At 27.7% G+C, this 17208-nt stretch overlaps 1 protein-coding gene across 1 annotated transcript in view; it reads left to right on the top strand.

Moving 5' to 3' along the window:
* The window catches only part of LOC142319991 (serologically defined colon cancer antigen 8 homolog), a gene marked incomplete at its 3' end in the record, with an annotated part of 54469 nt that overhangs the window by 24863 nt on the left and 12398 nt on the right, over positions 1 to 17208 (top strand). Inside the window, exon 10 of the mRNA XM_075357671.1 lies at positions 8574 to 8691. Within this exon, the coding sequence (XP_075213786.1) occupies positions 8574 to 8691 (118 nt within the window). The remainder of the gene's footprint in view (positions 1 to 8573; positions 8692 to 17208) is intronic.

Raw genomic sequence — 17208 nt, 5'->3', positions numbered from 1 at the left:
CAAAGACAATACCAGATAGCAATCCTTTTTCCAACTTAGAAATTAGTAAATATCCGAAAAGAATCCAGCTCCCATATAATTCTGTATTTGATGGTTAGCCGTATGACTTTCAAAACAGTTGTTGCATGGTCATATTTGTGACTACATATTCCAAGGTAAAATGTAAAATTTTCCAATCTTTTCATTGATGGAATCAAAAATAAATCATTCAATCCGAAAAAATTTTGTTAACCTTCAAATAACATCCAAGGTCAAGTTCAAGGAAAAATCCAGTGTCATCATGAGGTGTCCCTCTTCAGCCTAGTAATTTTTTTTGTCTTCTGTCATTTGACTGTTTTGATGCAGCTCTCCAAGATTCCCTACCTAGTGCCAGTTGTTTCATTTCGGTATACCCCCTACATCCTACATCCCTAACAATTTGTTTTACATATTCCAAACATTGCCTGCCTGAACAATTTTTCTCCTCTACATACCCCTCAAACATTAAAGTGACTATTCCATGATGCCTGAATATGTGGCCTATGATTTTGTCTCTTCTTTTAACTATATTTTTCCAAATGCTTCTTTCTTCATCAATTTGCCGCAACACCTCTTTATTTGTCACTTTACCCACCTACCTGATTTTTAATATTCTCGTATAGCACTACATTTCAAAAGCTTCTAATCTTTCCTTCTCAGGTACTTCAATCATCCAAGTTTCACTTCAATATAAAGCTACAATCCAAACATATACTTTCAAAAAAGTTTTCCTGTCATTTAAATTAATTTTTGATGTAAGCAAATTTTTTTGTATTGTGCATAGTTTACAAGAAAATCATTTGAGAGATATTAAACTGAAACACCCAGAATATATATTTCAATAAATGAGCACTTTTTTCAGCTCAAAAACTACTCTGCAGAAATATAATCATTGTTTTTTGCCAAAATATTTAGTTCTTATATGATCCCTTTTAATTCAAAGGTAGTTTTAAAATATTTTAGGATGTAGCTGATTTCTGCACATAACTGACATTTTCAGAAGTATTTTGATTTGTGGTCTTCCAGAACTGTTTTCCTCAAGAACTGAAAAAAATTTTTGTACATTGATAAATTCAATTTTGATCAGTTCAAGCTTAAACAAGCCTAAATTTTCTTTTTATTTCAACCACAGCCTTAGATGCAACAAAAATTACACATGTGGCACAGTACTGCATACTTCACTAATCCATCTTGGTTATGAATAAATAAATGTTGATGACTCTATAGAGCAGTAATCAAATTCTTCATTATTATAAGGAGAAAAACAGAGTCAGCACTCGTTTGAAACATAAAAAGTAGAAAGAATGACACCCACTATAGTCTTAAAAATGACATAGTTTGTAAAAAAAAAAAAAAATAATAAAAACAGGTTTATCAGCATAATTAAAAATAGGACCAGATTATATAATAAAAGTGTGGTAGAAAATATTAAAATGCATCAGTCAATTCAAAAGGGACACATTTACATCATCACTAAAAAAAACCTTCATAAAACCATATTTAAAAACACTTCATTGTAAATATTGTCTTATTAAACTGCATGAATATAATGTTATTTTTAATGATATAATATTTCATAGTTTTAATTCAGATATAAAGTGAAAGATTCTTTAAAAAATGGAAAGATTATTTTAAAAGTTTACAAATAATCAAATTAACACAATAATGTAAATACAATTAAAAAGAGTTGTCATATATGAAAAACAAAAATTTCTAGAAAAATGTAATAAAATGATGGTATTAAAAAAATCTATTTTTAATACATATTGAAGGTTTGAATACAAAATTTAATTATTAGATGAAATTAAAATACTTTATTACACTGTGTGTTATTTAAGATAATCGGACTGACTTACTGTACTTTTTAGAAAATAAAATCTTAAATAATTTCTGCATAAGTGCTTTTTAGTTTTTGAACTATCACAAATTCCATATTTGCTGTAGTAATTAATGATTATAATATGTAGAAATTTTTAATAATTCATGGTATCAGATTTGCTTTGATAGAAATAGTTTTGAGACTTTTAGTAATGACAGAAAAACAATTCTCAGTTACCTTCCTTAGAATCCAATTGAGCTCAGGTAGTAGAGAATACTTTGTATTTTACGGTTCTAAATTCCAAAATACTTCAGATCAGTGTGTGTTTGAACAAGATTATTTGGATAACATATAATGTATATGTATGAACATTTTTGAGCTACTTTATTAGACTAATGATTACAATAGTAATTAAAATGAGCAACTATTTCCAGTAAATTATTTATGATCAGGTATGAAGTAAGTAAGGTCAGATGTATTAAGGAGTAATAATGAAGACAAATTTCCTCCAGATAAAAGTTAATTTATACTAGATAAAATACATTTTTTGCTTTTTTCAAAAAGTGAAATTGATAATACATTATGCCACTAATATAAAGAGTTTACAAATAGATTGTCAGAATTAATAATAAAATATCTCTTAAAAAAAATATATATATATATATTTAAGTAAATACAAATGATTACCGTCATTCCAAAAGAGTATATTAAAAGAAGAATTTGGCAAGTAAAAGTGATTCACTGCAAAGAGGAAAAAATGTTACATTTTGTTGTATTTTAAGCAAAATCCATAAATTCTGGATAAAATCTGTTCATCTTTGAACTTAACCAAACTACTGATGAAAAAGATGTTGTTTAAGAAATTGGATGCCCAATTCTACTGTTTACAAGTTGATCAATGCATTTGAAAGCAGAAAAGGAAGAGATTCTTAATAAAGTGAGAGTTTAAGAGCTTATGAGAAATGTCTCAGAATTTAAACCAAAAGGCTCACCTAGCAGTTCAAATATGACAGTCCCATCTCTGATCTTATTCAACAACTTGTTGGTAGTATTGAGGAAATGTTATTATTTGTAAGTCTAATAAAAAAATGACATTTACAGACCGACAAATAAATGTTATATAAAATTAAAAGATGTAGTATAGTGAAAATAAATATGCTATTACTATAGAATGTTCAATCTTGAACAATAAAGAAATTAAATTACCTTGAATATTCCTGTGAATAATCAGTTTTAATATATAAAAAAAGGGAAAAAACCTTAGCACCAAGGATGTAAGTTGTTTTAAATAAGTTTGTAACAGTTATTCCTCAACCAGATATAATTAAAATTTATTCCTGCTCAAGTTGTATAAAATAATATTTAGTTCTTAGATGTCATTAAGTTTAATTTTTAATAAACAGAATTTGAATTATGTACCTGTTTGAAAAAAGATCAAATTCAATGTATTTTTTAAACTGAAAAATATTATTATATTTATTTTACTTAATTTCCTGCAGCTTTAGTCACATGTTTATAGTTTTATTTAATTAGTCATTATCAATATTAAGAAACTCAATTCTTCATTCTTTTAAACTGTAGTTAACAACAGTTAATACATTCTTAAGATATACAACATGTCAATATTTTATTCTAATGAATTTTTAATCGGTTACTGTTAAATAGCTTTTTCAATTACTCAAAATCTTACATTTCTAAATATTCTTTGGGTTGTACTTTATAAGATACTACTTCCAATAAATCTGATTATTATGATTCCATTTGTTAATAAGTTTTTATCTTTCCTTTTCTATTTCAGATGAAGTAAATGATAAATATTTACATCCCTCGAATGTAAATTTAAAGTATCTATATCATCTGTTGAGATCTCTTGGATTTTTATATTCTTTCAAAAATCTGAAAAAATAAAATTAACTATCTTCATTGATATAAATATAAAATTGGTAATAAAACTATAATTTTTGTTTAAAAAAATATTAGGAATTCCTATTCCCCAACAATTAATTTTATCAGAATAGGTAGCTTTCTTGATAGGATTGCTGGTTGGCTAATACACAGTAGATCCTGAGTTTAACTCCTAATACACTTGTGACATTACTTCATAACTATTATATTTTTGGGTTATATTTTGAAGGTTATTCCACAATTGACTGCTGCCTATCTAGCAGAAAAAAGAAAAAGACTTTGTTGCATACATAAGTTATCCATACATTTGCATTATGACTTCTCCAAATAGACACTGTTTACAATGAAGCTTACACAAGTAGAAGACGTTATGTCTTCTTTCTCCTTGTAGTCCCCACCTAAATTTAGGCACACATCATATGGCACAGTCAGTTTTTGTAAACCTTCATCAAAGAACTCTGATGAAAGGTACGTAACCAGTTATTGATCTTATCCATTGTCTCCTTATTGGTTTTAAAGCATTTGGTAGCCAACCAGCCCTTATCTTGGTCAAAAGAAAATAATCATTTGACACTAACAATGAGCTGTAAAGTATAGAGAAAAATCTCTCACTTGAATTGGTCTGTTAAGCCTTCATGTGTTCTCTGAAGTGGAGCCTTAATTGTCATGCTAAAGAACATCTGTTTTTAGGATCTCACATTATTTGTTTTTATCTGACCCTTAAATCTTCTTTAGTGTTTCACAATATAATTGTGATGATAATGTTTCCTCCCAGGTTCTATAAACTCTTATAGCAAAATTTCTCTGCAGTGCAAAAACACTGTAGCCATTATGGTTTGGTTCAATTGTACGTGCTTGAATTTCTTTTGGCTTGTGTGAATAAGTTTACCTTCACTTGTTTACTTAACTTTGCTAATAAAATCATTATATAAGTAGTAATCATGACATCATACTTATCGTTATTATGTTTCATATTATCAATGAATTACTTACTCAATGATGGAGTTTGATGGTTCTGTATTCTTCTGCTTGTAAAATATGAATTATGGGATTCACTTCACAATACACAACAGCACCAATGACAGGTTTCTTGTTTCAGCAGCCATTGCAATACCAGCATTGAATAGAATAGTGGAGATAGGCCTATGATCTGATATAGATTGCGGGTGGCTAATGTGCATGTGCTGTGTTGGTATGGCAGCTGATTAAATCTCAACTACCGATCTGCTGTTGCGTAAATCAAGTTTGGAGTAGTAGTGTATGTAGAAATATACACTATATTAGTTACATTTGATAAGATGGAAGTGGCTTATTCCTACGGATGTATGGTCTAACAACCTCACATTGACATGTATATGCGCATAGTATTTAAAAAATAAATCATTTTACATATATTTCTGTCATACTTAACACCTTTTTATCTGTCTTACAACAGATAAAAATCTTATCTCACGTACATATACTTCTACAAAAATTCCTAACTGTGTTTCTTAATCATTTACACCTACTTTTTCTGTCTTACTTCTGGTCATAAATGGAATTTTTATTAGGAAAAAATTCTTGTTAATGCTAACATACAAGAAAAACAGAAGAATTTGATTTAAATATTCTTTGTTGACTTAATAGCTACTGGATTAATTAATTCTAATGTTGTGCCAACTTGGAGTTCATACAGGAACTGTAATACATCGCTAAATCCACAGATTCTCTCCATAAGAGAGTAAAAAAGTTTTTTGTAACTTTTTATAAAGTAAAAATGTATAATAAATTTAAAGATTTTGATTTTAAAAACAATAGAAAGTTCAGTTTTGGTTGATAGAGACTTCAGCAACTCTGAACACTAAACAATCCCTGCGCAGAAAAGAGAGTTATTAAACAAGTCCATAGGTTGATCACAATTCCTTCATGCTCCAACATGCATTTGGAAGCATCTGCTCTGCCAGCTACTGCATCCTCAGACTTGTAGAAAAAGCCAATTCCCACAAGCAGTGGTGAACAAGTTCCCAAGAATTCTCTCTAGACAAGAAATGAATTAAGATAAAAAAAGGTTCGGTAGAGGGAAGGATGAAAAAACAGAGATCAATAAGAAGATACCTTAGTTAAAGGTAATACAATATTTATGATAAAAATTGAAAGAATTGTCTGTAGAAAAACACTAATATTTAGCAATGGAACCAAGGTAGAGGAATATTTTATATCACAGTTATTATTGATTGTTGTATATTGTAATAAAAACTGATACAGTTTGTTGTTTAGTTGCACATTTTTAGCACAGTGATGTTTACAAGTGAAACATTGTTTATTCTGTCCTGTACAGTTGAACTTGACTGATGTGGTGAATTATTTAAGCAGAAAAATACTCGCACACACTATTTGAGCACAAATGTATTACGTATGTAATAACTGTTTTACGTATGTTAAAAGTATGCCAGTTACTGCTTTCACTATTTGCTTGGCATCTCATTTATTACATAAGTTGATTCAGCACAAGTTTATAGTTCCCTGGTTGGGAAGATTCTATTTTAATAATTTTTTTCTTTTGTTTTTGTTTATACATTAGTAAGCTGGAATCCATTTAAAGCATTTTACAAAAATGTATTATACAAGTATGAATTGCTAAAAACTTCTATCCTGATAGGATCAGAAGTAAGATATCAGTTTGCATGAAATTGGGACTTAAGTCAAATTAAAATTTGAACTCAATTATTTAATGCTTTTTTTTTACAACCTTACGAAAATAGAAAAATATTGATTCAATCATAATTCATAATTAGTGTTATATTTCCAACAACATGGAGATTGAATTAGTAGCAACATTTAATAAAAATTAAATGTTTAACAAGTAATCTATGTTTCTTATTAAAGAAACTGAACAAGATAAATTGTAATTGGGTTTGCAGTCTTGTGAATTAGAATAATTTCAAAAGAAAAGAAATACAAGGTAAATTATTTATTTTATAAATTAATTTTAAGGAATTTAAAAAAATACAAAATATTAAACATAAATAAGCACAAGAAAGAAGAATTGATTCAAAATTAATTCAATTTAATATTTTCATTTCTACAAACACTTTGAAAATATATTTGTAAATGCACATTTATATAAGTATGAAATATGTCAGTGAAAAAACTTATCTTAAATTTTAAAGAAGAGAACTTTCAATTAAAAACAAGAATATTAATCTAATGAATATATTGTTATATAAAGTTCTAAAACACATTAAACTTTCTTAGTGCATAAACACATATATGAAAAGCTGCAGGAATAAAAAAAAATAAATTCAAATGATATTTAATTTTCTTGTAATTAAAGCTGTGGATTTGTTTAAACTGCTTTATTTTCATGTAAGATTATGAATATAAAAGAGCAGTAAATAGAATATAGTACAACCTATGATGTGTTTTTCTTATACATCACAGAAAATATTAAAATAATAGAAGTGTTTTAATTCATTTACTTATAATCAATAACTAGTCGATACAATAAAGAAGTTAAAATAAATAAAAAAATATTTACATTTTATTAATTGTATATCTATCTCAAAATATGGTAAAAAAGTGGAATTAACTTTCTTATTAGTAAATATGTTTATAATTAGCTTAAGTCTTACTTATTAATTATCGTTGTTCTTGTTGCAAACCCACAAGATGCCATTTTTTTAATACTTTATACACACACTCAAGTGATTTTTTTTTAATTAGAGTATATAAGCAATATTGTAGCTTGAAGCATGACATTTTTTTATCAGGCTTAATTTTAATTGTTGTAAACAGATTTTAGTAAAGTTAAATTAATTTTCATATCATTAAGTCACCAACTTATAAATTTAAGAGATATGAGCAAGACATATTTTTCTGGATAAAATGGGAGTATGCTTTTACCAAATAGAAAATATTTGTGAGACTGTTACTGTCTGCACAAATAGAATAATATAAAATGAAATGAGATATTTTCAAATATAAAAATGGTTGACCAAGGGAATAAAAGAAAATCTAAGTCCATTAAAACATAATTTTTGCAAACTTCCATTAAGCATTTTTATAAAAAAAATATAGTAAACAAATAAAATATGAAGAAAACAAAATCATTGAAAAATTATTTATAAAACAATCATTTCTCAACTTATTGTGTATAGCAAGTATGTACTATGCACAATATGTTGTATTTGTAAGTTGGGAACTTTTATAATTAATTTTGTTTTTTTATTTTCCTTTTTTCACTTATTGATTGTGCACTTGTTTTTTATAATCAGTAAATAAATTTGGTAGTTTGAAAGTAAATAAAAATATTATGTTTTCAATGAAATCTTTGTAGTTTTTTGGTTATTATTATTTAGCTTTAGTTTTATTATTATGTTTAGTTTTTAGTTTTATTATTTAGAGACTTTTATGTATTTTGGACATGATTATTTTATACAAGTTGTTTTAATTATTACTGTTGTTATTAAATTAATTATCATTGCAAAAATAAAGGTCACAAATCACAATATTTAGTTAATATTTGATGTTTTTATGAATTTATATATTGCTGCTGACTTGATGTGATTTCACACCACCTGCATGAACTGTTGTTATGTTTGTATTAAAATGTAAAAAATGACTACATTCATTTTTCGTGTTTTTCTTGTGAAGCATTCGTTGTTGTCTGTTATCTGCCTTTATGCCTACACTCAGTTTAACTCATTATGTAAATGCACAAAAAGAACTGCAACCAAAATTTATGTAATTATTCAAAATTTTATTTAATAATTCTTTTTATAACCAGTTTGGTAACGTATACTTTATAATTTAATAGTTTTTGTTTTTTGGGTCCGATGTGTGTCGGTTTCAGTTAAAAGTGTCGCTGAGCTTGAAGGCATGATACAATCTCAGACGCAACTGATGGAAAAACTGAAAGATGAGTGTCATTCTCTTACAGTGAAGCTAGATGAATGTTCAGCAAGGCATAAGTATGTTACTATTATTATTATAATAACTATTTTAATATAGGTTAAACATATCATTAATTGAAATTCATCGAGTCAGCAATAGTATTAATTTAAAAGTGGTTTATGAACATAAGAATACATAGTTCTTTAATGAAACATTGAAACTTATAACGTATTTCTGAAGTATAAATAGAATATATATATATATGTATAAATACCAACAATAAATTTTCATTTTAACTAAAAGATATACTACACTGAAAAAAGACACACACTCAGTCTCTAAGATAGCATGTGTTATGTATATACTAAAACAGATCTATTCAGGCTAGAAACATTTGAATATATATATTTGCGATCAGTAACGGACCACTATTTTCTCTTCCTGCAGTATGTGTTTTGCAACTACAATCATTACCATTAAGTTCAGTTAAATAATTACCTCTACACAATATAACTGCCATATTTTGACAATATTCAAATATTTTTATTACCATTTAAACATTTATTTATTTAAAATTTATGTGAATCATTATTTTGGTAATTTGTAATTATTTTAGTAATAATGAGGTGACTGTAATTATACAGTTATTAATATGAATATTCTTTACTGGTGGTAATTAAGAACATATTGATAGTTGTGGGATATCTTGATAGCTAAGTCATTAACAACAGTCATCACATCAGTTATTAACATCATAATTTTTGTTGTGAAAGGCAAGTTTAAATCCTCATAAGGGTCATAGAATTTTGCAGTGAAATAAAACTATCTTTTGAAGTTACTGTACAGAACCATATGTAAAATAATAATACAACATTTGATAATTTTTTTAAATAGCTTTAACTTCAGAGAGTACATCCAACATTGGTGATCATTATAAATTTGCATCAGTATTATTTATATTGTGGTCTTATTTTTTCTTTTTAGCTTAAGAACAGGCTAAAGCAATGAAGTTTCTTCTTTTGAGTTAGTATTTCACTTGATAAAAAAACTATTTTCTTGTGCTATCAAGAAAATAGTTTCTACCAAAACTTATGTAACAAAATAAAATAGAATATAATATCCCATCAGAATGTATAAGGTTCATAAATTCCTACCTCTCTGTCCACTTAGGTTTGATTTAAAGAAAACAGTTGTAATTGCCTAGTAAATCAAAAGTAAAATATTTTACATAGCAAATTTTATTATTATTATTATGAAAAGGGAATGAAGAAAACCTTTTAGAGCACTCCTACTGTATAGCTATTGAGCATTCCCAAAAATCATTAATAAAATACCTTGGTAAGTTCTGTGTCTCTAGTGAGTGCCAGAAACGTTTCCAAAATGTTCATAACTTCAGAGAGGTCTTCAAAGATGTGAAAATTTTCTGCTTAATAGTCTCACATTCTATAACTATATGTTTTGGAGTCTCTGGAAACTAATGATAAACTTGAATGAAGATATAGTTCAGAGTAAACCTACAGTACAAATGTGACACCAGAATGGCCCTTATCCAGAATTACCAAGTGGTTAACTAATCCCTTTTGGGCTTGGTATTTTTCATGCACTACAAAATTTCCATAATGTATTCTCATATACAAGCTTTGAGTTGATGTGGTAATCATCTGAAAAAAATTTACAAATTGAAAATAAATGGAGATATTTTGTTTTTCTACATTTTTGTAGTTTTACCACAGATGCTGATAATCTATCCCAGCACATATTGCTGATATCTTAAATTTCTTCATCCAGTAATTATAAAATCTAGGCCCTTTTGCTATGTAGTTTGTTTATTGGCACATGAAAAATGTGGTGTAAATGATAAATTAATTTTTAATTAAAGTGTTCAGTAACTAACCATTGTGATAGGGTCTCATGTTTTCATTCCTGTTGTGGTCAAAAGGTAATTCTGTATAATATAAAACAATCTCACTTCAGCTGTAGTTTAATTTTTTTAGATTACTTATATTTTATTAGAAAAAAACATGTAAAATGATTCAAAGTATGAAATAACAATTAAATAAGGAAAAAATAACTGTAAAAGAAGAAATCTTATTTGTTATTTTTCAGGTAATAATTTATGTGTATGAACCATTTAGAGCTGGTACACAAATTTGATTAAAGAAATAGTAATATTAAATATGAATTATTTTTGTTTTAAAGCATGTCATTCATATAAGAATTATGATTTTTTTGTAATTTTGTGATAATAATACAAAGGGTATTTTATCAATATATTCACTTATTCATTTCTTATGTTTAGAGTATTTGTAAAAATGTAATTTTTATTGCACTTATATTTCAAAGGAAGTAAAGATTAATAAATACAGTGAATAATGCATGAATAAAAAACAAATAAATATATTGGTTATAAACAACTTACAGCCAAACTAGTGTATTTAAAATATATGATTCAATTTTATATTTTTAGTTCTACTGTCAACAGCAATTTTAAAGAATGTAATCTGAAAGTTTACTGGACCAAAAAAATTTTACTAGGATATAATAATTATATAAAAAGTGAATTAAATAACTACATTTAAAGATCAAAATTATATACGCTTGAATTTTATACCTATTTTGATTTATTGAACTTGATGTAACTTCCGAGGTATACCATGTTTTAAAAATTAAAAACTAGCTTAGACAGGTAAAATTTTTATTACTTTCAACTTGAAGTAAAGTTACTGTAGTCAATTTTAAAAAAATTTCCAAATGTAATTAGTAACAAAATATGCATTACTCTTTATCAGTTCGGTATTTTTATAAAATTATGTTTCTATGTTTAAGATCTGTCATTTAATTGTCTTTTTATTTACTTATCATCAACATCATTCTTTTACTTAGCATTAATTTGTTATAGTTAAAGAAAGTATTCTTACAATCTGACACTAAGGTTTGGAAAATCACTAGCGGATTGTTATAACATCATAAACGCTTGATAACATGATGATGATATTTAGCATAGTTGTGATACTATTGATATATAATAGTGGTTTTTTTTTGTCGGCATCTATTAATTTCTCTGTGTTTTGTAGTTTGTCTAAAAAAGTCAGAATAAATTAGAGAATCTTAGAGCTTTGAATTAAAGCAGATACTAAAACTTACACATTTTTAAGCAAAAGAAGAAAAGAAATCTGAGTTAGTAGAAGTTTTTGTGAATAATGCAGTGAAGAAATGATCATTGTTTACAAGTGAGCAAAGAATCTTTATGAGAGAAGGGAATATGTCATTGAAAACAAGTAAAGTCTTTGAAAACATTATAGAAGTTCATAAAATTGATTGTTAAAAAACACTAAGTGATTTCCAGTAGCATAATAGAGGAACAATATTGGTATAGAAAAAATAGGGGAAGCTAATAGATTATCTTGTGAACAAAAAAACAATGGGTATAAAGTTCTCCTTTTAGTCAGGTATTCTGATATTTCATGTGAAAGGATCACAGTGTTGAAGAAGTTCAAAATCAGGCAAAAGTACAATAGAATGAAATTTTAAACCTCTGAATATAGAAAATCACACTTGTAGCCATATAATTACAGGGGATGATTTGTAACAGTTAACAATATGATCCAGAAATGAAACAGTGACAGTAAATTGAATTTTTCCACACAAAAATGTTTTGTCAGTTTAAATTGATATTTTTTTTATATTACATAAATTGCTCCTTATGAATTCTTATGAACACCAACTAATTTGCCCACTTTCATCAACTAAGCATCAAATGATAAAAAGTTACATGATAGGATGAAAATTTTTTGCAAAGTCATGGATCTGCATCATGGTAACACACCATCTCACACAGTACTGTCTGTCAAGAAGTTTTCAACTAGTAAAAATAAAAATATTTTTTGAATAAATATCTTGTATGGTAATGTTAAGGATCAATAACTGAAATGGATGTTAGATTTTTATGTTTGGTATATCAAATAAAGAGATAAACTTATGATGAGCATTTTTTAAAAAAATAGGTTTCTTTTGTTAGACAAAAATGATAATGGATGATGAAATGATAGGATATGACGCTGCCAGATTCTTGATAATATGAGGAGATTTAGCTGCAGAAGTACGTATAACACAACTGCATTACTTCTTATAAAGTGATCATTCCAAAAATCAGAAAATGAGATAAAAGAAACCTTTATGTTTTGTAAATATTTAACATGTGTTAACCTTTCACTAAGATGTGAAGTTGACTCATCACTAAACACTATACGATAGGCATTTTCATGCTGCAACATTTCAATTGTGAAGTTGGAATGCCCAGCCTAGTTGGTAAGCTTTAAATTCTGTACCAACTGTAAATGGTATGGACGTATATGTATGCTTTTCCTTCAAAAATTCCATTGTCATCATCAACAATGCTGATTCGTGGCTGGCAGTCCTAGTAGATTTTTCAGAAATGCTTGGTTTTAACAAACGGATGTCAGACTCCGAGACGGATGTACTCTGACATCTGTTTGTTAGAACTGATTATGCCATCGAACAATGTTATTGTTACTTGGAGGATCACAATTAAACTTTGCACAGAACTGTATCTACAAATTCACATTTAGCCAACTGCAAAGGCTTTCTGTTAAGGAGTCACCATTTTTGTTAGTGGCACTGTTAAGCGAAAAAATGGGATCAATCTATAGCCATGCACCCAACTAAAACTCTTCTTTTTGTTCTTTGGTTCTAGTCTAAAATCAATACTGTTCACCTAATCCAGTAGATATTATAAAAAATTAACATAAAAATTTTTTTTTCTGTTTTGTATATCTGGTATAAATAAAATATATATTTATATAAAATAAATATAAAGTAATATATTAAATAAAAACAATTTTTTATTATTATTAAGCACTGAGTTTTAGTTTTGAAAGCAATAAAGATATGGTAATTTTAAAAAATTAAATTTTAATAAGAGAAATAAAAATAATATTAGTTTTTGAGTTTATATTTTTTAGTCAAGGGGTGCATTTAAAATCTTGGTTATTTTCTGCATTACATAAAACATTAAAACTACATTTTCAGTATGTAATTTTGTATATTTTCAGAATAAATTTCTAATTTTTCCATTAATCTTGAACTGTTGCCATTTATTAATTAGGTACACATATTTGATATTTATTTCAACAAAAAAAGTGAACAGCAAATCATTATTTGGATTACTTTAGACCAAGACACACATTTTATCACTGCAAACTGATGTCTTTATTTCTGAACATTAGTCTAAAATAGTTAGCCTTATTCTGTAAAGAATTAGAAATTAATTTAGATAAAACATGCTTCTACTGTTGTTTATATTAATGAGAAGTATATAAGTATGTAATATATTATTTCACTCACTTAAATTTGTAACACTGAAAATATAATGTAGTTGCACTAGAAAAATATGAACAACTTATTTTTTTTTATTAGGATTTTTGTATTTATACTATTTTTTTTAGAGAAGCAATAAAAAATGGTAGATTACTGAGAAAGAATTTCTATTTTTAATTATATATTTTCATATGATAAAAGAATAATAAATTTCATTTAATTACACTGTACATATTGGCATTACATATAATTTCTTTTAAGTATTTATGTGTACTACTAATAATGTTAATAACAGTGATAAATAATACTAATTTAATAGAAAGTAGCAAGGTAATTATGTTATTGTTAGGGAATGTTGAGCAAGTCAACACTGATAAAGTTGATGATGATAATGCTGTTCTTGATATTGCCAAAACACCAGAGTCACAGACACAGCGAAATCCTCGTGTTAAAGTTGATGTTGCAGTAAAATTTGGATCAAAATGGCATAAAAAGAAGGTTAGTAATGCACAAAAATTATTAATTTAATTTATACCTAAAGTATATGAAACAGATGTAACTGAATTAAAGGATTAGAAATGTCAGTTAAAAACAGTTTATACGGATAACTATTAATAGAATAATTAATTTAAAAAAATTCCACATTACTGTCATGCCAGAAGAAATGAGAAGCATATCTCTTATCAGAATAAATACAAAGTAATATTTACTCATCATTTTAAAAATAACGAATGAAATATTAGTTTCTTTAAATATTAGATGTCAAATTTTTCAAGGGCATGTATTTCTAAGATGACTAAGTTTGTTACTTTGTAACCATAACAACTTAGATAATGTGGCTGTGAAACTAATGACTTAATCAAAGAAATAAGAACAGATTGAAGGTTATTATAATGGACTACTTCTACTGCTTGTGAGGAATGAAGAAGAAAATATTTAAGAAATAAAGATTCTCAGAGAATGGAATAATATAAAGAAACTTAGGAAATAGAATTCAAGTGTGGCAACATATGCAATGTAGTAACATTCAAAGTATGGCAGCTGGTGGCCAATGAGGTTGTTGAATAAATTATTATTCAAATAGGACAGTCATCAGAGAAATAGTTCCTAATTACATGGGGGGGGGGGGGGGTAAAAGAATACAGAGCTTCTTGTCAACAAAGCTTAATGTAAGAGAACTAGTGTGACAGGTTACAGTGGAAGTTGCGATGTAAGCATTCTTCTATAATACGATAACACAGAAAAAATAATTATTAGATAATGAAGCTTGCTATAAATAAAAAGTAGTACTTTTGATACTACTTTTTCTCAAAATTGTGTCATTTACTTAAAATTAATGAGGAAAAAGTCATTCATCAATCTATATGAGAATTTCAGACAAACTGAAAGATATAAAATGAATGAATTTTACTTATAGAACTACTAAATCATTATTATAAAGAATATTAATAAAGATTATCAATTTAAAATCATTTGAAGTTTGTTCCTAGAAACTACCAAAACATTTTACTGATAGTTTTGTGTGTATATTTACATATATTTTTTTTAACATTAGTTTGTAATTAACAAATTTCATTTCTACATTTATGTAATCTAATCCAGGAAATACGTTGTGGTTAGTAACACAATCTTTTTCATAATATAGAAAAATCATGAAAGAAACAGGTAAAACAGCTATACTAAGTAATATAACTTTTAGATGAAGACATAGAGGAACAACAATGATTTGAGTGAAGCTAAACCAGCTATGGGTATAAGAGAAATTATTTTTGTTTGTAATACTGCTGCAATATCTTTTATGCTACAAGGACTTTTATAATAATTCAACTTATACTTACAGAATGAAAAACAAATATGTAGTCAAAGTGTTGAAAATGACAGTATGGATCAGATCATTACCATCTTTGTTTTGTGAAAGAGGGAAGGAAGGTGGTTAATGTTAATGAGCAGTTTAAGTTCACTGCTTTTCATTTTCAAATTTTAATACTACTATTATACATTTAATTGTTTCACTTGAAAAGCAAACACATTCAATTTAATACAAAGTTGTACAATGTACAGTGGATAGAATTGTCCCTTGGTGGACTAGACAGTTGTCTTTGTTGAAACAATGAGATGGTTTGTGAACCATCTCAGGAGAGATGCTCAGTGGGAGAGTAATCCTGAATGGCAAACGGTTTTGGTAGATGACTATCAAAGGCAGAGGTCTGAATATTTTCATCTGGTCAGGACATCAAAAAGGGATTCTTAGCATTCTTTTATTAGAGAGTAAGGAAATAAAGATTCTTGGAATGTTGTGTATAGAGTCCTAGGGCAAAAGTGTAAGAAAAATAGTCTTTTTTTGGCTCTCTCAAACCAGCAGGTTGCTGTTTTTGGATAAAGCTGAGATTCTAAATATTCTATTGAATGATTTGCTGCTGGATGATGTGACTAATGAAACCTCATATCATCTGTGAGTCTGAGAGGAAGTTGCTGCTTTTTGCTCTGATGTTTTATCTCTGGAAATTACAGAGGCAGAGGCACGTCAGGTAATTTGCAGTTCTGCTAAGGCCATGGATTTCGACAGAATCATGGTGGAACTCCTTGTCTGTTCTGTTGGAATTTGTGTTGGTAGTTTGATTAGAATTTTTAATAGGATGTTCTTTGGTGGCTATTTCTCTGTTTGCTGGAACAAAGATGTTCCAAAATTATTGTTTAAAGGTGGCATGGCAGAATGCTATTCTTAAGGTTATGAATATTGTTTCTTCTCATGAGTCTGAGTATGTCTTAGGTACCTTTTTGGACATATCAGGGGCTCTTAATAATTTGTGGTGGCCCTCTGCCCTGTTTCAGCTACGGAAGTGTGAAAGTACGATTGATCTGAATGTATTATAGGACTATAATTATTTCAGCAATCAAGAGTTCTTTGATATGGCATCTCAGAAGTAGGAAAAATGGTATCTGAAGGTTGTCAGTAGGGCAGTATTTTAGGACCCCTGCTCTGGGTTGTTGAATTTGATTCTTTGGTGCGGTTGAGATTACCCAGTGGATGTCTGCATCATTGCGTGTGCGGATGATGGGGTTAAAGGATATTCGAGGAACGAAAAGCTTGCAAGATACTCCAGTTGTGAAGTTTGCAACATAAGATGATGTTTAGCCCAGAGAAAACAATGATGATGTTGCTCAAGGGCAGACTAGCTGTTACATGATGACCCTGTGTATCAATGGCAGGTCATCAAATTAGGTATGTACTGCTGCAGTAGTATCTAGGTGTTATT

The sequence above is a fragment of the Lycorma delicatula genome, chromosome 2 (assembly GCF_047948215.1).
Source record: "Lycorma delicatula isolate Av1 chromosome 2, ASM4794821v1, whole genome shotgun sequence".
NCBI lineage: Eukaryota > Metazoa > Arthropoda > Insecta > Hemiptera > Fulgoridae > Lycorma > Lycorma delicatula.
Note: the sequence above shows the minus strand (reverse complement) of the source record. Positions and strands in the feature narration are given on the sequence as shown.